Source organism: Crocodylus siamensis, chromosome 10 (genome assembly GCF_052110815.1).
Source record: "Crocodylus siamensis isolate JL-2025a chromosome 10, ASM5211081v1, whole genome shotgun sequence".
Lineage (NCBI taxonomy): Eukaryota > Metazoa > Chordata > Crocodylia > Crocodylidae > Crocodylus > Crocodylus siamensis.
Genome location: NC_143404.1, coordinates 35,778,669 through 35,806,482, shown reverse-complemented (window position 1 = coordinate 35,806,482; position 27,814 = coordinate 35,778,669). Strand labels below are relative to the sequence as shown.

The following is a 27,814-nucleotide window of genomic DNA, read 5'->3' as shown; positions in this document are numbered from 1 at the left end:
GCATGGCCCTGGAGGCAGCCTGTAGAGTTGTTTTATTTTCTCAGGCTTGTTGGTTCCCTTGTCAAAACTTCTTCAGGAGGAAAACCAAAATCTTCAGATCTTTTGTTCCACAAATCAGTTGTTATGTGAATGAAATATGTGTGAGAACAGGAGGAACCAGGGACAGTCTGTAGAGCTGTGCTGACTCTTAATTTGGACTATAACTCCCAGAAACCTGCAGGGCTGGCAGGGTTGGGGCATGGGAAAAAGGAAGAGGAAGCTTGAGGCTGGTAAGGAGTATGGGGAAGAGAGAGCAGCAAGCAGGTGGGACCTGGCCAGCCCTATGCAGAGCAGTGCGTAGTGGAGCTGGAGATCTCACTGGCTGAGTCAGCCAGGGCTGTCAACTGAAGGAGCTGGACTAAGACTTGGGGGCAGTTGCAGGGTGCTGTTTGAGTGCTCTAGGGACTAAAGTCTTGTTTGGGGACACATCTGAAGGTATGGGGGGGAAATTTAAGTGCTGAGTTACTGTAGTGTTGCTGTTTCTCCTTATACCTTTTCCCTCGCTTTGCCCATTGGCTTGTGACCCTGTTATAAGTAGGGACAGAATTTCACCCTCAGAATACTAGCAGCGCTTACATACAGGACAGAGACACTGGAAACAATTTCAGGCCAATTCTCTTTATCAACAGATTCAGCTTTATTGTTATTTTTACACGATTCTTAGTGCATCCTTTCAAATAAACTATCAAACTGTACAAAGAACCAAAGAGATCAAAAGAAGAAGAGGTAAAATTGGGTGGAGGTTTTTAAGTGGTATGAGACATTATGGAAACCCAAAAGTCTATAAACTCCCAAAAGTTGACAGAGTCTAAACAAATCTCCTTTTTTATTTTCCTTTTATTTTCCTTAAAAAAAGCTGCAAAAATATAAATTGTAAATTACTGTAATTAGCAGCTACAAGATCCTTTAAAACTGGAACTTGATTACTGTGAACATGCCTAGAAATACTAAATGAAAATAAATAAATAAAGTGACATGAGACAATCATGGGCATCTGAAATGCAATGCAATTGTTTCTATTATAACAGTAAATAATTGGACCACAGACAACAGAAAGAAACAGGAACACAATATTCTGTTAAAGGAGTATAGTATGCTCATAGCAAAATGGAGTAAGTACAATATCAATGGACGGAAGTTAGATTTCCCACCCACCCCACTTATGTAGTTAAGCTTGTATCTGAAGCACTGCTCAGATAGCACCTCTGTTCAAAGCTGCAGAAGTTATGGACACAAAAGAAGCAGTGGTTTGGCTATTTAGTTTAATAAGCGTCAACAATAGAGCAATGTTTCACAGCAAAGCCATATGGGATTTCATTAGGAAAAGAAAAAGAAACATAGATTACTGCATTTTAAAAATCATTCTGCAAGATAATTAAGACCCCTGTATCCTCAAATTGTTTTCCTGGCAATGTTCCCCAGCCATCTTGCATTTCAGTGTGGTACTTTTAATAACAAGTTTTCTAAGCATTTTAAAGTTTCCCTATATATAGTTATTTATATATATTTATTTGTATAAAAAGAAAGCAATAGGGCTTATGGTGCCACTATTGCGACCCACAGATCACTTTTTGCACACACATGATAATAACACCTTTTGCTTTTCAATAAATGTCTTGTGGAACCTGTCTTATTGCAACATGTTGAATTCTGCTCCTTGATGTTTTGTTTCCTCCTGCTGTTTCTTGCCTGTACACTGTAAATGCTGGTGGTGTTGCAGACCTGCTGCTGATTGTTTAAAAGGTAAGGGACGGATTAGAGAACCCAAGATTTGGTCGTGTCTCCAAGTTGTCAGAAACTGCAGGAGTGGATTGATGGAAATGCTGCATGTGAAATAAGGCGACAGAGCAGCCCAACCTTTTTACACATGACCTGTCCCTTTATTGCGTATGCAGGTCGCAGTAGTAAATGAAATGCCAGGAGTGCTAAAGATGTGAAGAACAAGTGGAGAGTCTATGACACTGAAGTGCCGGAGCACTGGGTAAGAATTAGCAAAGTGTAAACTAAAGCTTCTTTGATTTCTTTTGTTTGAGTAGTCACCACGTCATATACTTCTACAGTTTTTGTTCATATGGTTTCCTAGGTAAAATTGTGCTCATTGATCTAAGGAGTACTAAGGATCACTGACTGTTTTCCCCCACACTAGTGTTACATGTTAAGTGTTCGCCTCTATAATGTCCTTTTCTGCCTTGCTATGTACACACAAGTGTCCTTGGCTCAAGGAAGGGCTTGAATGTGTCTTCCGCAAGGAGAGATCATCAACTTCCACTGTGAAAAAGCTGGCTTCAATTTTCTCCAGATCGTCTGTCCCCACTTTTATCTTCATACACAGCAGGCTTATGTATGTCTCATAGCGGCTTTTCTGTAGAGGGAAACGGAAGAGAACAGGCAGTGTGGTAATAGGGAAGAGCCAGGGTGCTGGAGGCATCTAGTAATGAGTCAGCCATCACCAGCACACTACACCAGATAAACCTTTGGCTTGTGGGCAGGGGATTGTTATGAACTGATTTAACCTTGTGGGATATGAACACAGTAGGAATCCAAAGTAAGCAACACACATTTACACTGGTGTTTAATTGACTTTTGCACCACTAATGTATAATTAGCCTTTGACATAAAGCCTTGGACCAGTTTAACTTAACTGAATCCAGTGTAGAATTAAGTTAGCTCTGGAAAAATCAGGGGTAAGTCTTTGCTGTTGTATGTTACACCGGTGTAACTGTTATGTTCTTGATGCTTATCTCAGGGCTGCTGTCTGCTTAAGGAAACAGGCTATTACCTGCACCCTCCCAACACCATGTCAAAGCACTATACTAGACACTTATACAGCTACCCTGGGGACTGCAGCTTCTCTGTCCATTCTAGGGCCTGGTGTGATTAATTTTACTGTACAAAACTGAGGTAAATTACATAGGTATAAATGTAAAGTGCTTTTATGCCATAAGGCTGGGATCCTACTGACAGCAAGAAGCACAATCTCTGACAAATGCCCAATATGTCTGAATTGATGCAGCGTTAAATACACCAGTGTAAAATTATCTTGCTTTCATAACAGTACCTATTCATCCTACTTTCCATGGCTGCTTGTACATGTGATGGGGGTTTAGTTCTCCCTAAATTGAAATGGCGGGTTTTTAATTGTGTCAATTAAAAAACAACCATTTCAATTTAGGGACTTCCGACACTGTTGCGGACCAGTGACAGCCCCCTGGCAGCTCAGCCCAGCCAGCTGTGGGCAGGTTCCACCACGAAGAAAGAAATGTGGTGAGGGTCCTGAACCCTTTTTTTCCACCCCCTGGGGCCTGTCCACTTCTCTTCTGCCTGGGGGTAGTGAGTTGCTGGCAGGCTCTGAGCTGTGGGGGGCCCCGGTCCTTCCCTCCATGGCGGCAGCACCCCCAGGTGGCATCCATCTGCTAGAACCTCACCTGGGTGCCTTGAGGGGCACTGCCACTACAGAGGGAAAGATCAGCCCCCTGCAGCTCAGGGGCTGCTTGGTCTGGCAGCAGCTCACACAGGCAGGCTCTACCAGATTAAAAAAAAAAAAGTGATGAGGGGCTTGATCCTTCTTTTATTTCTTTTTCCCCCACAGCCTGCCCATGTCTCCCATGGCCAGGGGAGCTCTGAGCTGTGGGGCACCCTGGTCCTTCCCTCCATGGCAGCAGTGCCCCACCAGGGCCTCCCAGGTGCTGCCAGCATGGAGGGAAGGACTGGGACCCCCCACAGCTCAGGAGACACTGGCAGCTCATCCCCTGGCCACAAGAGAGGTGGGCAGGAAAAATAAAACCAGAACAGGCCCCTTGCTGCTTTTTTTTCTTTTCTTGGCAGAGCCTTTCCACACAAGCTGCTGCCAGATTGTGCAGCCCCTGAGCTGCACGGGGACCCGGTGCTTCCAACCATGATGGTGGTACCCCCTGGGGCTGCCCAGGCAGGGTGCTAGCTGCATGGGTGCTTCCCCAGGTTGCAGACAGCACCCAGCCTGATCCAGTGGTGCACAGGGTGCTGAAAGCCCAGGAATGCTTAGGGAAGCTTGGGCGTGGTGGTCTTCTTCAAGCTTTGAGCCATGTGCACCATCCCTGCTGCCTTCCCACCACCAGGGACCACCTGGGAACAGGATGGCTTGCCCCTGGGGCAGTGTGGAAAGGCAGCAGGTATGCTGGCAACCAGAGAAGGCAGCCGGGATGGTGCACAGGGTGTTGGAAGCCTGCTAAGCCCAAGCTTCCCTGAGCATGCTTGGGCTTCCAGTGCTCTGTGCACCATCCCAACCACCTTCTCCCGGTCTATCGCTGCAGTTTGTTATGTAGTAAACTAAAATACAGCAGATGTGTTTTACTTTGCTACATAACAAAGTCATTTAAATCTAAATATGCCACTGCACGTGTACAGCGTGATGAAATTGAAATGTAATACCCTGCTGCGGGTGTAAACTGTAACTCCATTAAACCAGTGAAAAAAGTCCAATTAAACTGCTTAACAGGCCAATTTCATCACGTGTACAAGTGCCCCATGGCAGTAACTACAATCTGTGAGAAGAAGCATTTCTTGTTGTTTGATTTAAACGCATCTGTCCAGCATTTTGTTCATGAAATGGTTCATTGTTACCATTAAATGGTTCATTGTTACCATTAAATCATGTCTTAAACTTGTATTATAGGGTACAGTATAAAAGGAAGCCCTATTAGTGCTGTGCGAAATTTTGCCACCAGTTTTGTTTCGACCTTATTTCGACTTGTTTCGAGGTCAAAACAGCAAGATCAAAGCAGAACAGGTATGGTCGAAACAGCCTCGAAACAAAACAAGACAAATCGAAACATTTCACTGTTTCGATGCTGTTTTGACGTTTCGCCCATAGGCTATAATGGGGAAGGTTAAAACAGCCTATAACTTTGTCATTTCTGGCCAGATTTGGATGATCCTTGCAGGAATGGTAGCCCCTTCTGAGGGCATGAAGCCTGCCAAGTTTCAAGGAGATAGGTGCAGGGGGTTCAGAGAAACTGCACCCCAAAGTCTTGAGAGCCAAACTTGTGTCACATGTATGTTTTAAGCCACAGCGGGGTCAAAAACTGCAGGCATGCTAGCTGCTGTTAAGGCACAACAGGGTGAAAGCTGCAGGCCTGCTGGCCCCTGCTGAGGCCATGAAGCCTGCCAGCTGTCGAGGAGATAGGTGCAGGGGTTCTGGGTTCTGGGGCCCTGCACCTCTGCCTGCTGACAAACAAAACTCATGACAGGGTGCTTGTGCAACTGCTGCCTCTCATCATGCAGCAGGACTGCAGATCCCTCATCTCTTGCAACCACAGACCTGGGGGTAATAATTGATCACAGTATGAACATGAGCCAGCAGTGCAATGCTGTAGGCAGCAGGGCCAACAATATGCTGTCATGCATCAATTGATGCATCTCCAGCAAAACCAGTGAAAAGAAGTGATTCTCCTGCTGTACTCAGCACTGGTGAGACGGCAGCTGGAGTACTGCGTCCAGTTCTGGGCTCTGCACCTTAACAAAGATATGGTAAAGCTGGAGAGAGTCCAGGGAAGGGCTACCCATATGATCAGAGACTTGCACAGCAAGCCATGAGGAAAGGCTGAGGGACCTGGGACTCTTCAGCCTGAAAAAGAGAAGGCTGAGGGGACTTGGTAGCAGCTTACCACTACATCAGAAGCATACATCTAGGGCTCAGTGAACAACCGTTCACCAGGGCACCCTTGGGGAAAACTAGGAGTAACGGTCAGAGTTGTGAAGTAGTTTTTCCTAATGCTGAGCCTGAAACAAGCCTGAAATGATCTTCCAGGAGTTTGTGACCATTACTCCTAGTTTTCCCCAAGGGTGTCCTGGTGAACAGTTGTTCAACCGAGCCCTAGATGTACACTTCTGATGTAGGGGCTACCATTCCTGCAAGTTTAATCCAAATCAGGCCAGGAATGACAGAGTTATAGCCTGTTTTGACCTTCCCCATTATGGGTGGAACAGTGTAACAGAGTTGAAATGGCAGAACATTTTGACGGAAGGGAACAGCCGTTTCAGCTTGAAACAGAAGTCAAAACAGAACGCTGTTCCTTCAGGAGGTCCAAACGAACACTGCCGTTTTGCACAGCCCTACTATCTTTCCCTTTCATATTTACTTGAAAATTAGATTAGACCAGGTTTTACTATCCCTCAAAAGATATGAATCCTGCCACTCCTTGAACCAACTCTGCCTTTCCCTGGACCTCCGTGATTTTAGCTTCTCAGAAGGCAGTTTGCCTATTCTCAAGCATAGTGCTATCCCTGAGGAGAGGGCTAGACCTCTTGTATTGGGCTAAATGGCCTTGTGCTGGCTTTTTTTTGCATAGGAGTGAATTTCATTTAAAGTGAGGTGGTGATATTGCATGTGTTAATGCTACCAGTGAATGCACCATCCTGTTTTCTAAACCACATGAGTTTTTGGCATTGTATTGATTGTGGCACATGTTTCCATTCATCAGGATTTTCCTTAGAAGGACCTAAGCCCAGGTGTTTTTGCCTACAAGGTACTTCAATTTCAGGGGTAAGAACTTGAAACCATTTTTTGCCAACAAGAAGGCATGTTATGTAGCTCACCGCAACCTAGTGCAACTGAGGTCTAATATAGGGGTAGCCAGTCTGTGGCATGCAGGCCACTAGTGGCATGGGCAGCTGCTGCATGTGGCCCATGATCCCTAAGTGCTCGGTTCAGGGAGGCACAGAAATGGAGGCAACTGGTAGAGTGGAGCAGGAGCAGGATGCTGCTGCTGTGAGGGAGTACACAGCCAGTGTCTCTGCTAAGAGACAGTTTAACACTTTCCTGACCCTGCAGCTGTTACCAAATTCAGGGCTTTCAATCCTCACTGGCTATACAAAACTATAGCAGGTATGGGGCCAAGGAAGGGTTAGCTTGGCTCTAGGCATTAACACTTTTTGTTGCAGCAGTGTTCTGCCCCTGCTACACACTCAGCAGTGTGTTTGGAGGCTGGAGCCCCACCACCTTCATTCTGGCACCCTTGGGTGCAAACTCTATCAGGTACACTTGGCCGGGGGGGGTAGGGTGGGGAGGGCTTAATTTGGGGCACACCTGCTAAAAAGGTTGGTCACCCACTGGTCTAGTGGATTGCAAACAGGGCTTAGACAAGAGTCCTGTCACTAGGCCTGCCACTGATTACCCCCTTGAAATTGTGGGTCACACACAGCAGCCTTTCCCTGTGCTAGAGAATTTGTAGGTAGTGTGCAGCCACTGCAGCAGCCGAGTGGGAGGGCTGTGGTGAACGTATTCTCACTTTCAGTTATGTTAAGAAGCCTTTCAGCCTGTTATTGTAAAGCAGAAGCTTTGAGGTTAATTCAAGACAAAATATAGAAACCTGAAATTTTTGGTGAATCAAAAACTTGAAAAAAATTATTTGGAGTCAAACAAAATAGGTAATGTTGCATTTAAAGGGATTTTTTTTTCAAATAAATTTGGAAATTAGTTTTTCAGTGGTCTTTGACATGAGCACTTTGCTGAAACTGGGATGAAGTCTCCAAATTCTGCCTCATTGCCAAATTTTGTATTTTTCACTGAAAAAGCTTTTGTCCAAAAATGTCACTGCCCTCTATGCTAAGCTAACCATCCCCTTTACTCTGGTCTGGCCCCGAGTATGACTTATCCTGCCTGTAGGCATTCACTCTTTTTGCTCCTGCAAAACAGTGGGGATTTGCAGGCTCTGGGATAATAGGTTGGCTGTTTCTCCCTCTGTTTTTTGTTCATTTTAGAAGCTGGCTGTAAAAATAGTTCTTTTTTTGATTTTTATTTCAGTGCACAAAAATGAGAATTCCTGTCATTACACAGCACCCCACCCACCTACAAATGCCTGCCGCACTCAGACAGACACATGGGACCCATTACAGCCTTATCATCTCCCATCAGACTTATCCAAGGATTCATTTATCACCAGACAGATGAAATATCCTTTACCTCAAATATTAGGTAATGTTCTTTCAGCCTGTACTCTTCAGCCTCTTTTGACTTGAGGCTTTTCTCTACAGGATGTAATTTATGTTCTGCTAATTCGTCTTCAATCTGCCTCATTTTATTTTCATGGGACCTCAGCTGTTCCTCCTGTAGAGAAAAGCATGTCAACTGTTAAAAGGTATGAATATGTACAAACAAGGACATTGCCAGGTTGTAGATGCAGAACTCTTCTTTTCGAGGATTTGAAACACATGGCTGGAATCAACCCTGTGTTTTGTGCTGGAGCCAAATGTATGCATTTAACTCACAAATTTACCTGATAAGTATCAGCCAAATTATGGGTATCTGAGCTCCTACAAAGCCTATCAATCATTATCGCCAAGAGTGGATTTGCATGATGTCATAGGTATTTTTGCAATGCAACCATGAAGTACATCACTTAACACTTAGACAGAACTGGCAGTGTCTTCAGAACTGTCATGCTCCTTCAGCAGAAATGGGCACTCCTGTCTCTGATCTGTGAGACAGTTGACATCATTACATGGCATCCTTTCTGAGAAAGATATGTATCTCTCCACTTCAATCACTGCAGTAGGGAGCTGGGATATTGCCCCTTCCCCCCTTCTGCTGAGAAGTGTATGGGTTGTATTCTCTACTCATTAGAAAGCCTTACACAATACTGTAATGTGTTTGGCATTCTCCGGAGAGCTTAGCTATCTAAATGAAATCTGCCTGTCATAAAACCATGTTATAGAGTGTGGGTGCCTACCACTGCAAGGTAGCTGCACGTTACACATCAATCCTTTTATTTTTGGAGGATGCTATGTCCCAGTACTTCCAGACAACTCCAATACCTTAACTGGACTATGGCTCAGTGTTCTTCCCCATTCTCAAAGCCACAGTGAAACTTCAGCTTCTGATGAGGAAGAAATCTGGAACTATACCAGCCGCACTGTGGGTGAGCGTTTGAACTGGAGAATGAGGTATGAACAGCATTAATGTGCTCGATGCCAGTACAGCACCAAGGGAGAGGGATTGCTGGTAAAGTATCAGAGAGGTTAATTGCTCTTGCTGACCAGAGTAAAAGCCGAGGAATCCAGAGAGATAACTTTACAGAGTAGACGGACAGCATGGAAGCGGTATGAGAGCAGATGACTTGCAATGTTTTAGACACTTGGCCACTGCAAACACCAAGTGGGCACCAACAAGTGTATGTGTCACCCTCAGTATTGCAACCTGACTGGGATTCAGGATAGCTTGATGAGAAATTGGCAAGTGGGTACAGGATGAGCAAGTGCTATAATGCTAAGATGGGTAAAAGCTGAGTATGTGGGCAAAGAAGACAGTCTGACACACTACATAAGAGCATCCCATGGCAATGAGGGACCTAAGAAGACAAGGTGAAAATGGACTGCAGGAACCAGAATGGATCCTAGAAATAAGACAACGTGTTATGGTAATTACTGCTTCCACCTTCTCAATAAATCTGGCATCTAAATACTAAAGCTAGTTACGAATGGGCACTGTCATGCATACTTGTAACAATATATCACATAGGTGTCTCTACAAGCCGCTGACTCAGAAAAGTAATCGGTTCTGTGCATGTCTATGCATGCGCTTTAATGCTCAGTAGCCTATTTTATTGTGCATTAAAGCATCATGTAAAAAACATAATTATTCTAATACACAGTAAAATAGGCTACTGCGCATTAAGCATTACTTAAAAACCATGCACATGCATTACTGTGCATAAAGGCAGCCTACTGTGCATTTCTTTAGGACCCTGCATTGGAGGTACTAAATTTAATATGCATTAGAAAGAGCACCTTAATGCGTATATAGGAGCCCTTTGCGTTCCTGATACCATTCCCATAGCATGAATAGATTATTGAGTACTTTTGCTTGCAGCATGGAAATAACAAGGTTGCCAAGAAATCAGGGACAGGGATTGGAGACTTTTTTTTGCCTGAAAAGTAACCACATAAACACTCATCATTGCTCTTTACAAACAAATAATCCAGTAACTCAGCATTAAAATCATGAACTGACCCCACTGAAATGAAAGAGAATTTTACCATTGAGTTTAGCGGCAATAGGATCATCCCCTTGGACTTCAAAAATGATATGAGGTTGGGAAATGCAGAGCAATGGGTGACTTAATATACATATTAAAAAAAAGAAAGGACTTGAGGACAAGAACAAATCACCTTAAAGAATGGCAGTGTAACCCAGTAGTTGCCATAAAATAACGGTAGGACAATCTGCAAACAGGACACACACATGCTGCGTAGTTTACTCTTGCTCTCGGATGGAATAGTGTGAGATGCATGATTTGTTGAAGAAAAGGCATTCCCATATTTTCATGCTTATTAGCCCATTGTAACCATGCCCTTTCAGCTTTTATAGACAAGCTGGCACAGCACTGTTCAGCATATGGAAATTGGTTTTGTATGACATATTATGCCAGTGGCCTACAGATGCTCACTTTGGGAACCAGTTTGACACTCTGGTGTGCCATGTTCTGTGTATCTCCAGCTATGACCAAACATAGCCCAGCAGATGGCAGGGCATGGGGTGGGGTGTGGTGAGGGGGTGACATATTTTATATGTTAATCGTAAGAAGGCTGGGAATGAAACTGGGATCAGACCAGCCTAGCTAAATCCAAAAGCAGTTCCAGCAACTACTCAGTCTTGGTCTTGGCACTCGGCTGCACTTGGCCCCTCCCCTCATACATGCATTACCTGGCAGAGTTTTGTCGTTGAAGACGGTAAGAGGGGACGGCAGAATTTCTTCATGGAACATATAGCAGCTGGGAAGGCAGGGGCAGAGAAAATGGCAGCAACCAGATTTATTCTCAGTATCCAGGACAGCATTTCCTCTTTGCTTCTGTTACGGGGAAAGAGAATTTATTTCTGTAACAGTGCCTGCAAGCAGCTGTTCAAGATGGTACTGAAGCAGCCTGTTCTCAAGCAGGTTTTCAGGCAGCCTTGCACTGAAACCCTGTTTACCTGTGCATTTTGACTTTGTCAATGTTTGGGCATGGCAGCATCCATATTTTCTAGAACCCGTGTTCGTTTCCTGCCTCTAAATTGCCCTAGGGAATTTAATATGTGGGTGAGATTGACAGCCGTGGAGACCCACATCAGCTCTTCCTATTGTTTATCCACACAAACTGATCCATAATATTCTGTTTATCCAGATGCCGTATTACAGTTTCACCACCTCACATGCTGTTCCCTCACCACTGGGCCCCATCCTGTTGTGTACAGCTTCTTTCAGGCTGAGAGGAGAATTGTTTCTGTGGCCCATTCATTTTTTGGCCTCTCAGATAAGAAAGCCAACACAGGGATGGATTATTGCTGATTCTGGTGAGGATTTTTGTGCTGTGAAATTCTGTTCATGATCAGAGTATCTCACGCACAATCAGGCCAGTTAGTTTCAAATCTGTTGATCATTGCCAATCTGTGCTAGACATAGAGAAATGACCCAAAGGCAAAAGGTTTTATTTTCCTATTGGCAATTGCTATAGACTATTTTGTCTCAACTGAAAGAGGCAAAATTCCAGTGGGATCTGAGCTGCTTCATCTTGGGCAGAACCCTATTTCACTTTTCATACCCAAATGGCAGTTACCCAGCTACATAACTATCATTTTTGATGCAATCTTGCAGAGTGGATGTGGATGTGTCCACAGGGCACATTAGCACGCACAGTTGGCTGCATTCTGGTTAGATAGGTATGTGGCTTCATATGTGCCTGCACTGAGCAAGCATAAGTAATGAAACTATAATCACCTAAATCATGACTAGCAGGTGTTAAGAGGAGGAAGTGCATCCTGTTATACACATTATGAATCAGGTGTAAATGGACGTCACATTTCTCCTGGGAGAAAGCCTTTTGTTTTACAGACGTAGACGTACTGGTCCATTGCCCCACTTTAAATACTCATAAAGTATGAGAGTCAAAATGTACTAACATTTTTTCTTGGGACAATGCTGTCTACGTCTGTAAGTTAATAGTGGCTCATACAGATTAACTGCCAGTCATTCCAGAGACAAGTCCATCAGGCTGTGTGCTTTGTCTCTGGCCACTGAGCATCGCTGCAGCTTAGAAGGACTACATGTGTAAACGGCTGTGCCACTCCTCTTTTACCTGGATTTTGACTCAGATCCATCAGGACTATTTCAAATGAGAATCTGTTTACAATCCAAGAGTCTAGTGGTTCTTACAAACTGTAGCCTGCTCCACCCCACCAAGATGTTTTGAACCTGTCTTGCTCTGACTTCATAGTAGAGTTGAGTGCTCAGTTATCAGGCCATTGGATTAGTCTTACCCAGTTCTACTTCTGAAGCTAGCAGCTGAGACAAAGAGAGATGTTGGGTTAAGAGGAAGTAAACAAGCTAACTTGGACCATTGATCCCAATGGGGCAGAAGCCTCTCACTGCTCTGCTCTCCATCCAGTTTATCCAGTGAGCATTAAATGCAAGCTGCAATGGCTCAGGTTCAAGAAGCAGGCTAGAGATGGCACCGGATGACAGCTGATTCTGTAGGTTGGTGGTTAGAGCACCAGGTAAAGCAGAAGCCTGCCCTTTGTTTCGTTGGTTGGAAGACTTGAGCCCACAAAGCACAAGGAACAGGCACTAGAGTTAATTCATTCAGATATTAATGGGCTAAATTAGGAGGTCCTTAATCATAATTCTCCATTCTTTGTTCAGGCACAGTTCCCATTTGAGTCCAATGGAGAACTTTGCTTCCTGGACTTGGATGTTCAGATATAGCCTAATATTTAATACTGTAACATGAACCCCATATTTTGCCCTACCATATCATGTTTTTTGGATTCCGGGAAGAGGATGGGAAAAGCAATTAGGAAGAATCACAGATGTCACTCCTCAGTGCGGTGGCCTTTCCTTCAGAGAATGACACAAGGGCATGCCTGAATTGGAGTGCTTCTTTGCCACGCTTGAGGCAGACAAAAAGACAAAGGTACAGATCCAGCTACTTAGCTAAAGATTCATTTGTGATTTCTCTGCCTCTTGCTCTGACTGACAGAGATGAAACAAGCAGACAGATAGCTTTATGACAAGAATACTTTCAAATTTGGGGGGCCAAAGTATTATATTTAATGGGAACATAGGTTGGAGTTTGCATGTCTGTTCATGACTGTTATTTTAAAACAAACTATTGATGTGGTGCAATTAGGGACTGCAAGCTGCACTGATGCACTGCCTTTGAACATGTTCATTCCACAGGGATCCACCAGGAAAGGGAATCCTGGGTAAGAGGCCCAACCCAACCTTAGGGCAATGTAAGGGGGTGAAACACTTCAAACATTGTTTTTAATTTGTTCAATTTAGGGCAAAGTTTCTTTATCAAGTTAGTCCTTTGCTAGGTTCCTGATACCATCTATCTGCACCTTTTGGACTGGGGGGCTCCACAGACCTTTCAGAAGTCACAGTTCATTCTCCAAACCTGGATATTTTTTCTGTTCCCACTGATTTCAATAGGAGAAGGATCAGATTCTCAATTAGTTTAGGTCCATTTAGCCTGCAGACACTGCAGTGTAGGGTAGACTAGCCAACCCAGATTTACATTAGTTAGTTCAGATAGCAATAGTAAACTAGCAGGAGCACGTAGCTCAGTGAAGAATCATCTACCCTGCTTTCTGGGAAGGTTTTGCAGTCTGCCCTGAGCTCCGTGATGCAATGACCTGACTGTTACTGGTATCTTAACTAGACAATTTAAAGCTGGCTCAGGCATGTCCATGCTTCATAGCATCCATTCCCGTGACTGTAGTGTAAACATACACCCAGGTTTGTTATATGTAATAGAAAAAACAGTAGATATCGCTAAGTTTATAGGACTGAGCATTCCTATTTAAATTGCTGCTTTCTGGTCAAATAGAGGGGTATCAGGTCAATAAATTAACCAGACAAATATTCCAGTTTTATCTAGATTTTGAATGGATGTTATCTGTACAGAAAAATTATTAGCTTTACATGATGCCATACAGATACACAATAATTTACAGAACACAGGGATAGTCTGTTACTTGTTGGAGTTTAAAAAAAAAAAAAAGGCAGACCCATATTCAGTAGGCCGGTGCGAAGTGGCTAGTATTCACTTCAGATTTGGATTTCACCAATTCAGGGGACACTAATTTGATTCAGTGATTTGAATCACTGTCCTGAATCAATTCTGCCGAATCTGATATGGAGATTTGGCTGCTGCTGAATCAGCCAAATCTGCAAATCACACAGGCCCCATCCCCCGCCTGATCTCAATGGCTGCCCCACCTGGCCCAGCTCCTGGCTCTTTGAAAAAAAAAAGTCTACACTCACTGGCTCCTGCCCGGGGTGGGGGCGATCCCTCCTGCCCCACACCACATGGGGGGGCTCTGCCATGAGCCCCCCAACCCTTGTCCACTCGTCCAGGCCCCCCCATGGCTGCCCTGCCCCAGCTCCCAGCCCTTGAAAAAAACAAACAAAAAAGCCAGGGCTCACCACCTCCTGCCAGGTGGGGGTCGATCCCTGTTGCCCCCCACTGCCCCATGCTGTGCATGGGGTTTTTCCATGAGCCCCCAGAAGCCCTGAGGCTGCTACAGCTGCCAGTGAGTCGGGTTTGTTTAGGGTTTTTTAAAGGGCTGGGAGCTGAGGTGGGTGGGGCAGTCATGGGAGGGGGCTGGGAGGGGAGGCGGGGGGCTCATGACAGACCACCCCATGCAGCATGAGGCGGTGGGGGGAAGCAGGGATTGCTCCCCAGCCTGGCAGCAGCCAGAGAGGTTTTTTTTTAAACAACTGGGAGCTGGGTCTGCGCAGGACAGCCATGGAGGGGCTGGGACAGTGCATGGGGGTTGGGGGGGAGGCTGGGGAAGCAGGCAGGGGATGGGGCCTGGCAGGGGTCTCCCTATGGTCTCCTTCCCCTCTCCTCCAGTCCCCCACTTCCCCACCCACTACTTACCAGCATGGTCCAGTGCCCTGTGGCAGCCAGTGGGGACTGCTCAAACCGCCAAAGCTCTCCAAATCTTTTCCAAATTGATTCAGAGAGCTTTGAATCAATTTGGACCTTTTAATTGGTCCCGATTCGATTTGGATTCAGAGATTTGGCCACTGAATTGGGCCTAATCTCCTCTGAATCGAATCACCACCTGAAGCTTTCCACAGCTCTAATATTCAGCTCTGCATTCAGTAGAAAAGATTAAACTGAATTTTGTCAAATGGCACTTAAGATCTTACACTACACAATGAGGTGTTTCATCTTTTCTACTGCATGCAGTGCTGAATATGACTCTGCCTTTTTAAAAAAGTAAAACTCCAACACGTGAATATTTGAAAGCAAATAATCAAAGAAGAAAATGTGTATGAACATTTGACTAGTTCACTGATTGACTTGCCTAGTCAAATCTCAACAGGCTCTGGTTCACCTAATCTAACCCAATTGCTCAGGGATGGTCCACTCCCATAAGAAATACAATCGACTTCCATCCAAGTGACGGCATGGAAGCAAAACACATTTGTGAGTGAATCTGACCTTAAACAAGGAATGCCCTGCTAAGTTATCAAAAAGTTATCAGACCCTGCCTCCTGCTGGATGGGCATGCATCTTGGGTACAAAATGCAAAATGGGGCAAAGTGAAAGAACGGTGGACCAACAACCCACATCTTAGCTTTCTATGAGGCTTTGTCAAAAGTGTGCAACTCCCCAAGGCCTTGCTCTGATCCCACTTACATCATTTCTTTGGTGCTGTAGACGCAATATGAGTTATTCTGCACTTGCACCACTGCTGCAGGGATCAGAATATTACTCCTGAGGCCCTGAAACTGGGCTGGTACCTTTGGTTTCTGCTCTAGTTGGAAATACAGTGAACAAGCCTGTTCTAGGGTTTCTATGTGATAAATTAAGTGTAACACCATTGAAGTGAATGGAGTTCCATTCTGAGGTATGACTCAGCGAGGTCAGAGCCCAGTCGACAGAACTTTGCCTTTTCTGCTTTTGGGCCTCAGTGGAATTAGGACAAACAGAGACTTGAGAAAACTGAACTGCTGCACACCGTGAACAACAGCATAACAGTTAACTAACAAGGGTCTGGGATCTGAGACCTGGTTGATAATTGCCTGTGCATGTGGGCTCAGCATGGGTCACACAACATATTGGCCTTGACATACCCAAGGTCTGGTGTAGGGGTTCAATTTCTACAACTGAAGGGCGGATCTAGAAGTTCCTCCTGAGCTTCTACTTAGCCCTCTAGCAGGTAGAAACCAGTGAACTGTTGAGTAAAGGTTGTGTATATATATACATAATGACTGAGTAAAGACCTCAGGATTTAGCCACAAGACATTAAGACCCCAAACCTCCTTTACCCTTTAACCTCATGCAAGGCGGGAAAAAGGCATGACCATTTGGTTTAATCCATAATTATGCCCCCATTTCACAGATGTAAATATCAACTCACAGCACAGGAAACAATTAGGCCTCATGATATCTTGTCTTTTATCTGTGAATCCTTCTTTTCCTATTTCTCATTTTTTTGGTTAATATAGGAAAAAATCTGATAATGACTTGAAACTGAATTCTGCTTTGCTGTTGGCTATAGGAGGAGTAAAACTATCCTGATAAGAGTAACGTGAGATGTACCAGAGTACTTACGGTGCTTGAAAGAGGAAAACTCTCCAATCTGCCGTCTTCAATTTGAGCACGTTTGACTTTTTGCTGTAGTCAGAGGCTTTTGTGGCTAAGGCGTGGTGAACTCGGATGGCATTTTTGAGATCCACTTCAGAGAGATCTTTGTCAGGTTTATACTCATCCTATTAAGAAGGAGTGTTAATAGAATAATGACAGTGCTGGCATCCATAGGCTTCTTTAACAAAACTGCCCTTTTCTCTCTGCCATAATCACAGAATGCTGAGAAGGGGAAGAGTGCCTTAGTACTGTGAGTTTTAGGAGGTGATAATGATAATAATTAACATCTATCTGGCACCTTCCTCCATCATTATATTCACTAGGATGATGTGAAAAAGTACACGAAAGTTTTAAAAATAATTATCAATATTTATCTCCATCATGTCACACACACTCCATGGACTGCCAAGGAAGAAGCATCCCTGGGCTCCTGAAAATCTTCACCCACATAAGAATCTCTCATGTGTGCAGCCCCTTTAAAATGAAGGGGCGTGATCTTTAGGTGGCATAACTGGGCACCACTGCATCAGCTACTGAAGCTGCACTGATGTACACAGCAGAGGAAAAATAGTACTTAATGGTCAGATCTAAAGGTATCTACTTTCTTTATGTATCTCTGGACTGAAATACTTTGCACTATACAGGATTCAGACACATCCCAAGAAAGCTAACTGGAGGTTAGGCTCAAACTTCTTACCCTGTTCTCCATCTCTTACATCTCTCTATCATTGTGGAACTGTTCATTCCATTTAAGTTCAGGTGATGTAACTCAGTATGTGAACCTTTAGAGGCTTCAACAATATCATTGAGCTCATGCTTGCCAGTTGGTTTACTGAATCTGTCCAGTATCAGGGGCTTTCAAAAGTAAAGGAAACGTAATAATAATAACAAATTAGAAAGTGGTCAAGGATCTTGGCTTTACGACTCACTCCAAAAATGATACCTTCAACAGTCATCTAATGCCATGTTGGGACATTGGATGAGACAGAGCTGTATCAGTCAGGGCATCAGCAGAATCTACACTGTGGTCTGTTTCTGACAGGACTCCCACTGAATACAGAATCCCAAGAAGATTGTGAGATCTGGAGTCCTGTAACCAGGCATTGAGACGTAGGCAGGTCAATGCACAAGAATTCTGGCAGGGCTTCGCAGGCAAAGGGAAACAACCGTGGTCTAAATCTCTGGGGAAGGCTACAAAGAAAGAGCTCAGGGAGAAGGCTGGACTGGTTTCATGAGTACGGGCTCTGATGGAAAAGCATAAGAAAAGAGCATGCTAGATTAGATGGGCCTTTTATCAAGGTACACTTAGATTCTGTCTCCTCTTCCCTTCACACTCCTTTTCTGATAAATCTCCAGAAGTTGGATGCCAGCCCATGTTCCACATATTAGGGACCTAAATAGACTTAGGCACCTAAGTGTAACCCTATTCCACCCTGCCTGTGACCCTGAGACACCATTAACACTTTTACTTTTGCAACCCGTTAGCAGTTAGCATCTTAGTCAGAAGACTAAGTTACAAAAGAGCAATGAGGAGAGGGAAGACACCTATTTTATGCATTAACAGCTTTTCTGGGACGCCAGCAGGGTGGAATAGAATTGCACTTAGGCACCTAATTCCACTTACATGCCTAATAGGTGGAATAAAATCTGGTCCCTGGTGTTTTGTTGGTCATTTACTTGCTGTAAATGTACATCCCTAAGTAAAGGCATTATTTAAACCACAGCTTTTAGTTCTTATCTTGACAACACTTTATGTGCATGCTTCACTTAGTCATGGGGACTTCAAGCAGATTACTCATATGTTTAGAGTCAGACCCATACATGTGCATGTGAGTGTGTCTATGTGGATTCTTACCTGGGGCTCGACCCTTACCCCGCTCCCGTCTACACAGTAAAACCTCTCATCTGGGTTTGAAGGAGCTATACACCCAGGCTAGCTTCTCCCATGGTTGGTTAGAAACTGGACTTCTCTCCAGTTTGGAGTGGAACCTGACCACTCAACAGGAAGGATGAAGACTATGTCAGTCAAGTGCTGACAGTACTCCAATGCCCTTCCCACAATTTCCCCCAGTGACAGACAAGTTTTCCTGTGAATGACAGGGAAAGAGTCCAAGAGCGTCTCAGCATAAAGAACCGTGGGAAATGCCCCAGATACATACAAACAAGTGCAAAGACATTGCAAATGCAGTAGGTTGTGTAAGAAAGTGCCATTAATACAGAGCCACATTTTTTACTACAGGTAGCTTGAAATGTGTTTTCTTAGCTGCTTTTCTTAAGTAGTCAGGAAAAAATGTGAGGTTTGAAATGCTGATTCGTGTACAAGCACATACGCTGGGAGGCCTCGTATGGTGAGACGTGGGAAAGACCCATGCCAAGAAAAGTCTGGCAGCTACTCCTACCTTGATGTGGCTGACTCTTTAAGGTTAACTGCAAAGAACAATCTCAGCATTCCAACAGCCTGGGCAGCAGGGAAAAGAATTCGCTGCCTATTGCTGAAAGGGTAAATGTTGAGGTTTATTTCTTTACAGTAGTGATTTTTGTGTGTGTAAATTCAATTTGCCTAACATGCTCTGACAATCTAGCACATTGTGGAGCTGGGCTGAAATTAATTTACTACTTCACGGGGTAGATCAAAAGTTTGTCCAAACCTAGCTGGCCCATTATGCTAGTGTGGGTAATGCATGCCAGGTTTCATAGTCAGTGCACCCAAGAGCATGCCTAGGGCCAGATTCAGTTCTACCTATTAGGCATGTAAGTGGACTTAAACACCTAAGCATGATTCTAATCCACAGTCCCTGAGACCCTGAAAACCTATTAACACAAAAGATGTGTGCGGGTTCTCCTCCTCCTTGCTGTTTTTTGGGACTCATGCTTAAGGGCAAGATGATGGTAGCCACTGACAGATGTTAATTTAACTGTGTGACAGGATCTGGGGAATATTATCATGGACCACAACAATCAACTATCCTGCCATGCCAGAAGTATGAGGTTTGGCATGGCAGGATAAACAAATGTTGGGATCCGGTATAAAATTCCCCACATCCCATTATATGTCGGCAGGGGCATACAGTTGGTTGCACATGTATCTGGGTGTGGGAAGCTGTGAACAGAAAGCTACCCAGTTCACAGCTGGCATACAGCGCACATGCACTGGGCAAAAGCAGCTGGGGATGAGGGATCTATCAAACTGACACTGAGCTGCATGTCACATATTCACATTAAAGTGCAATATGAAGCAACTGCAAAGATGTTCCACATTTGGTGAATGCAGCAGTGCACCTACAGGTGGGCAACCAGAACAAAAAGGACCTTCTAGAGCTAATTCAGCATACATGATGCCACAAAGGGCAACAGCAGTGTTCCTTGTACAGCAGGTTGGTGGCTTTATTAAAATCCTGGAAGCTGTAGAATTATCAAGTAGTGGGTTTCCATTTAATGTGGAACTTCTGTGTGGATAGTTTGCCATTTTATTGCCTGAACATGGCATGTTACAGTTTATCTCACAATAAATCAATGAACACATGAATCATGCAATAAATGAAGGTGTTGAAAGCACCTTGTCCAAATTCACAGATGACACTAAACTTTGGGGTATAGTAAACACACTGGAGGGCAGGGAGTGAATTCAGGCAGATTTGGACAGACTGGGGAAGTGGGCAGATCAGAACAGGATGCAGTTTAGCAAGGATAAGTGCAAGGTGCTGCACCTGGGGAGAAAGAATCTCCAACACACCTATAGACTGGGGGGTACCATTCTGAGTACCACGGCAGTGGAAAGAGATCTTGGAGTCCTGGCTGATGCAAAAATGAACATGAGCTGCCAGTGTGATGAGGTAATAAGCAAGGCTAAACACACTCTTTCCTGCATCAGCAGGTGCATCACAAGCAGGTCTAGGCAAGTGATAATTCCCCTCTATGCAGCATTGGTGAGGCCGCAGCTGGAGTAATGCATCCAGTTTTGGGCACCACACTTCAACAGAGATGCGGATAACCTTGAGAGGGTCCAGAGGAGGGCTATTCATATGTTGAGGGCCTGCAGGTAAGACCCTACGAAGACAGACTGAGGGACCTGAATATCTTCAGCCTCCGCTTGATTTTGCGGCTGTCTACAAACTCATTGGGGGAGGGGGGCGCAGAAGGGAATAGGGGGCACTCTGTTTACCAGGGGACCCCTCAGGGTTACCAGAAGTAATGGCCACAAACTGAAGGAGAATAAATTTAGGTTGGACATAAGGAAGAAACTGTTTACAGTGAGGGTTGCTAAAATGTGAAATGGGCTTCCAAGGGAGGTAGTGCTTTCCCCTACTTTAGAGGTCTTCAAGAAGAGATTGGATAGGCATCTGGCTGGGGTTACTTAATCCCAGCACTCTTTCCTGCCTGGAGCAAGGGGTTGGACTCTATGATCTGCCAGATCCCTTCCGACCCTTATGAAATCTATGAAAAGTCTCTCATAGCTAAAGTAATAAATCACAAGTGGTGTGATACAATCATGATAACAGGGATTGAACACAAGGTCTTCACCACCAAAAAGATAGGCTCCTATATTACTGGAGAGACACTGCTATACACCAAGAGCAATGTGCTACATAAACATTGCTATTATTTCTGAAAGATCTAAAATGTATGGATTCTTCTTCAAACTTTTGGTCTTCAAAATCTGACTAGGAACCTTGTGAAAGCAGGATTTCTTGAGAAGATTCCTATAAGAACAGGCACTTCTGTGAGGTTTCCAGTGCCTCTTATTTCCAAAAGTCCTAAAAATATGGATAGAAGAGCTTGTTTGTTGGCATTCTGACACCTCTCTTTAATGTCCCACTTGGAGCCAAACAGCAGAGGAAAGTGACAGGGCAGAAAGTGTTAAGGAGAACCTGTTAAAATGAAAGTGCAGTTCTGCTTTAAAGAAAAAAAGGTAGTAGCATCAGAGTAGCATCAGTGGCTTCCATATTTATTGTCCCTCACTGATTCCAACATCTGAAGTGCTGAGTACACATCATGGATGACTGGTGCCACCCTGGTGGGGGTGGGGGGGCAGTCCCTCACAGCCAATCTTACCGACTCGGCAGGGGGAGGGTCCCTGCCTGCCCCCATGCCTGTCATCTAAGCAGCAAGCGTGGCCTGTCAGGGGATGCACCGGCACTCTCAGGGGGTGCATGAGCACTTCCATGCACCCCCTACACATCGCCACTGGTACACGTATTAAAAAAGATTTCTTCTGACCTATGGGGGTGTAAGATGAACTGGGAGCTAAAGAGTCAAGCTGGATCTTTTTCTGATTTGTGTATGATGCTCATCATCAATATCCTCAATGATAACAATTCTACATTTGGAAGCTAGGGCCAGAGCCTTCACAGCTACTCATATGTGGTGGCCCTTTTAGGACAGTAGATTTTTTTTTTTACGTGGGTGTAAAGTGGCCATTGTGATGGGACCCGAACCCCTGTAACAACAACAGCAACAATAAGAATTCCACTGAAATCATAGAGTCACCATGTCACTCTGCATACACACAGTCACAAGTTTTTACAGGACTGAGTCGTTACATTTGTCAATGATGCAAGAGAGAGAATAGAATAGATATCTCTCCCAGAGCATATCTGAGTATCTGAGTCAGCACTGTAAGCAAATCTGACTCAAAGCTATAAGTAAGACTAAGTTTGTAAGGTGTTTTTCTTACAAGGACATATCCTAGGGCTGGACTAAATTATTACCTTAATTCAGCAATGTGCTCAAGCCTGTATTTTACCTTAACCACAAAAGTAATCCCATCTGAATTCAGCAGAGCACTTCAAGCCCCAATACAAAGCCAGCTGAAGTCAAAGGAAAGACTCCCACTGACTACAGGGAGTTTTAGATTCGTCTCTGAATCACATTTTAAACATTTCAGATTAAACAAATTCATAAGTACTGTTTTGAATTGGAGTCTGTGTGTCCACAAATGTAATAGCAATAGAATACAAACAGAAGATGCAGGTCCAGTTTCAGGAAAAAACAGACTTATAGTCAGATATAAGCATTCCTCTATAGTATTTGTAAAAATTTAATGCAAACATCTGTGTTTTGTGTATTGCAGAATTATTATTAGATCTGTTTTCACAGTGTTGATACTCTTATTTTGGAATGGCCCTTATTCAGAATGAATCTACATTAGAATATTGTATCCACTGGAGAAGAGTATGATGGGCCATCAGGCTGCAGTGCTCCAGCTAGCCAGTTTCTAGTCCCTTTCCTCCATCTAAGGATCTGTATAAGGTGACAGAATCAGGCCCACTGAGCTTGATCCTGCTGTCTGTCTTGTATAACAATATAAACCAAGACTAAGTCTAACATTCATAGAGAAAAGGTACAGATGTCTTTCATGATTCAATTTACAAGGTAGTTGGTGGGGGCTGACTCTCACCAGTTCATTAGCCTGTCTCAGCTGGGTTCTGTTATGAAGGCTTGCCTGACCTCATTTCTTGAAGTACTTCTGCCACCTGCCATTCCATGGCTTATAAGATTTTTAAATAGCCACCGACCTGTGCTAATCATTATACAAGGGGCACCAATTTTGTCCTTTGAGGCACAATGTTGGCCATATTAGCTCTGGAGAGTCCCTTATTGCCCTTGTTGCAGCGCAGTGGGCAGTGTTACCTCTATTTCTGCCAGTTACCTGCTGGTAGGTTTCAAGACCAGACCCATCAATTTCTCTTGTAGGCATGGGCTGCAGGTCAAGACCTTCGGTAGGTGCCCAGACCAGCCAGCAACTTTTTCAAACAGTCCTGTATAGCAAGATTGTCCAACTGCAGGCCCACAGGCAGCCTGTATGTGATCTGGGAGAACTTGACATGCAGCCTGCAGGCCCCAGCAGTGTCCTCTCCTCCTGCTGAGCAGTGGGGCAGGGCCCAGAGGTCCCTGCACCATCTGCTCAGCCCACATGGCGGGGCATGGGGTTTGTGTGCTGCTAGCCTTCACCAGCATGGGGCAGGGAGCAGGGAGCTGTATGTTGCTAGCAGGGATGGGGTGACTGGCACAAACAGTATGGTGGTGATTTTAAGAGGGCCATCTGAACAGTCTGTAGCCCAGGTGGAGTGTATTCTCCTGCTGTACACCAGGGCTGAAGTTCTACAGCTGCTCTACAGCAACACTTAGCACTTTATAAACATGCATCACTCCTCCTCTCAACACCCCAATAAGTGCAGTAATTAAGGGTCATTATCCCATTTTTACAGAGGTGAAGTAACTTGCCAAAGGCCATAGAATGAGTCAGCGACCTAGCAAGGATTAAATTGCAGAGAGAAGTCCCTGCCCCTATACCTATGTTCATTCCTCAGGGTCATCCATCCTACATTCCTGTAAGGGATTGAGAAATTGCTTCTCCAAACTGTGCTACAACATGCTAATCCAGCAATTAATAGTAGGTAGTCAACAATGTGTTGCATCACAGCACTTGCAGGTTTATTGTTATTCTTGAATCAGTCACGCTCTCACTCTTACTCTGTCTGCAGGTCTGTTGACCTAATTACAAACCAGGGTCCAAGCTGAATCTCTAGCCTTGTACCTCATACTAAGAGCCACATTCTTGGTCCCTAATGCAGCTCATTTGTGCTAAAGAAGTTGCCCTGTGTGAGCTGTTGGGGACTGGCTTTTGTAGGGAAATCCCTGGGTGATGCATTGCTGGCTCTGTCAGTTTTATTTCACTCCCCCTCCAGTGAAGGGGAGGTACTGGACAGAATCAGAGCACCTTATACTTTTGTGATCCACAGCTAGCAGAAAGTTTTCTTGGCTTCCACCAGAAACTGCTATAGGTTAGGGATGCCTTAGAGCCATTCAGACTTGTATTCCAGGATTGGAGGGAGCGTAGCTGGGCTGGATGTGGTCCCAAGGATCTGAGGATGTTTCTGACTGTATGTACCCAAGTCTTGTTTTGCTGGGTGACAGCTGGTCTGGTGTGGCCAGCTCTGTGCTCCTTAGTATCATTCTAGAGGCTGGTATCTCTCTCTACCTTTTCTAGAACTTATTTTCTCATGTATTCTGTAACCAAGCAGATTCTGCCCTGTGGTTACCTACAATTGTCTCATTGCAAAGAGTTTCTGGTAGCTCAGATATGATTCCCTTTTGGTGTCATGCAACTTCCGCTCTCTGCAAACTACCCTGTCCTTCCTATAGGCAGTAACATGTTTTTTTAAGAATCACCAGGTTTTATCACCAGAAAGAGGATTAAATGAAATTTGAGTGGAAAAGACTGGTTAAACTGACTTGTCTATGTCCTTCTTCTTCTTCTTCACTAAATTTAGTATTATCATCCACAGTAAATTGTCTAGCGCACTTGGTCGAGCAGAGAGGTGTTCCCTTAAAGCAAGGGTTTCAAATATACAGCCTGAGAGCTGCGTAAGACCTATGGAACCACTGTGGCCTGCTCCAGTCTGCTAGCCTACCAGACGTTGGGGAGGAGGGTTAGTGGGGTGTGGCCCGCCACACAGTTTGGGGGTTCTGGGTCCTGGTGTACACAGCTGTTGGTGGTGGGGTGGAGGGGGAAATGAGTGAGACAGCTGTGCACAGCTGCCTGACCCCTGCTGTTGGCCCCAGGTCCCATGTCACTGCTGCCATATGAACCAAGACTCACTCTCCCTCCTGCTGCTGGCTCTGCCCAGCTACTACTGGCCTCACAGATTGGGCCTGGGAGGATTCTCCATGGTCCAAATCTGGCCCAGGGCCTGGGGCAAATTTGACACCCATGCTTTAAAGAAGACCTGTATGATTGCTCAGAGCTCCAGTATGAAATTGGAGATGGGCCTGTTGAGAATCTCTGGGTTAGGGTCAGAGGGGAAAGCCACAAGGGTGATGTCATGGTGGGGGTCTGCTACAGACCACCAGCCCAGGAGGAAGTGGTGGATGAGGCTTTCTTCAAACAACTAGTGGAAGTTTCCCAGTCACAGGCCCTGGTTCTTGTGGGGGACTTCAGTCACACTGACATCTGCTGGGAGGACAATAGAGCAGTGCACAGGGAATCCAGAAAGTTTTTCGAGAACGTTAGGGACAGCGTCCTGGTGCAAGTGACCAACTAGGGGCCATGTTTTTCTTGACCTGCTGCTCACAAACAAGGATGAATTGGTGGGGAAAGTAGTAGCGCTGGGGCAGGCAATTATTCTGGGTGGAGGGCCGTTTAACGAGTTTTGGTGAGCTGTCAAGGGCCGCATGGGTCCCCTGCCCCTCCCCGATGGTTGCCCTGCCCCCTTGTTGCCATCTTGGGACCAGAAGTCCCACCCCTAGCCCCTGACCTTTGTCACTCAAAGTTCCTCCCCTCCCAGAAATACTCCTTTGGGGGAGGGGCTGCCATAGTTCCATAGTTGGTAGGGTCAGAAGGGACCTGAGCAGATCATCAAGTCCGACCCCCTGCCATGGCAGGAAAGAGTACTGGGGTCAAATGACCCTGGCAAGGTGTTTGTGTAGCCTCCTTTTAAAAACCCCCAGGGTAGGAGCCAGCACCACTTCGCTTGGAAGTTGGTTCCAGATCCTAGCCACCCTGACTGTGAAGTAGCGTCTCCTGATGTCTAATTTGAATTTACCCTCTGCCAGCCCGTGACCGTTATTTCTAGTCACTCCTGGTAGCACTTGGAGGAACAGGGACTCCCCCAATGCCTGCTGGTCCCCTCTGAGTAGTTTGCAACAGGCCACTAGATCCCCGCTCTGCCTTCTCTTGTGGAGGCTGAACAGGTTCAGGTCCCATAGCCTCTCCTCGTAGGGCCTGCCCTGCTGCCCCCTGATCATGTGAGTGGCCCTCCTCTGGACCCTCTCCATGTTGTCCACATCCCTCTTGAAGTGTGGTGCCCAGAACTGGATGCAGTACTCCAGCTGCAGCCCGACCAGTGCCGCATAGAGGGGGAGTATCACCTCCTTGGACCTGCTTGAGATGCATCTGGGGATGCATGACAGGGTGCAGTTGGCCCCACACTGCTGGCCCATGTTCACCTTGGCATCAATAATGACTCCAAGATCCCTTTCTGCCTCTGCACTGATGAGAAAGGTGTTCCCCAGCCTGTAGGTATGCTGTTGGCTCTTCCTCCCCAGGTGTTTCACTTTGTACTTGTCAGTGTTGAATCCCATCCTGTTTGTATCCGCCCACCCCTGTAACCTGTCTAGGTCCGACTGCAGCCTATACCTCCCTTCTAGCATACCCACATCCCCCCACATCTTAATGTCATCAGCAAATTTGAACAGGGCACATCTTAGAACCAGAAAAAACCCAAACCATACACTAAAAGTCAAACACCTACTATAACATATTTTAATTTAGTTATGAAAAATATTTTTGTCCTGACTTGTGTTTGCATTGTATATATAGAGGTGATTGCATAAGAACTCAAAATAAACTTTTAGTCTTCTATATTGTGTGGGGGTGTGTGTGTATGGTATGTGTGTGTGATTGGGTGTTGGGGGAGTGTGGGTGTATGTATGGTACGGTGTGGGGTGTGAGGGAGGGTTCGGGGGGGTGTGGGGACTCCCCCTATACTTCCCCCATGCTGAAGCAGCAGCAGGCGGGGTGCTCAGGGCACAGGTGCCTAGTGGGGCGCAGCTCCAACCAGCACTGCACATCACGGCTTCCCCAGGGCTGTCTGTATTGCTAGCACTCTCTGCCACTCATGTGCAGCCCCTGCATTCACTGGGCATGGGAGGGAAGCCCCAGGCACTGGAGCTGCCTGCCTTCCTTCCCCCAAAGGAAGGAGCTTGGGGCTTCCCTCCCCTGCCTCACAGCCCCAGTGAGGAAAGCAGCCAGCTCCAGTGCCTGGGGCTTCCCTTCTGTGCCTGGCAAGTGCAGAGGCTGCAAGTGAGTGGCAGGGAGTGCCCCTTGCCACAATGTACAGTGCTAGCCAGAGCCATGCCCTGCTGGGCATCTGTGCCCTGAGCATCCTACCTGCTGCTGGTGCTGCTACCACCTTCTGGGGCTGCACACCATGGGGAAGTATGTGTGTGGGGGGATCCCCACACCTCCCATACTCCCTCCCACCCACATGCTACCCAGCCAAGCTCTATGCTGCCACCACCCACCTGGGCATGGGCTCCATAGTCCCAGCCCCAGCTCCACACTCTATGCTTCTGCCCAAGCCCCACCCCCACCTCTTTCCTACTTGTTGACTGGAGCAAGTGGGAGAGCAAGAGAAGAAGGTGATCAGGAACAATCAGC

At 45.6% G+C, this 27,814-nt stretch overlaps 1 protein-coding gene across 2 annotated transcripts in view; it reads right to left on the bottom strand.

The window, feature by feature from the left end:
• Window positions 1–778: 778 nt before the first annotated feature.
• PSD2 (pleckstrin and Sec7 domain containing 2) overlaps window positions 779–27,814 on the bottom strand; it is a 210,305-nt gene continuing 183,269 nt past the window's right edge. For both annotated transcript variants that reach the window (XM_090020441.1, XM_090020442.1), the window contains exons 12-15: window positions 16,621–16,778; window positions 10,718–10,862; window positions 7,979–8,122; window positions 779–2,401 (exon numbers count right to left, since the gene is read on the bottom strand). In XM_090020441.1, coding sequence (XP_089876567.1) covers window positions 2,195–2,401; window positions 7,979–8,122; window positions 10,718–10,862; window positions 16,621–16,778 — 654 coding nt within the window. In that variant the 3' untranslated portion in view covers window positions 779–2,194. The remainder of the gene's footprint in view (window positions 2,402–7,978; window positions 8,123–10,717; window positions 10,863–16,620; window positions 16,779–27,814) is intronic.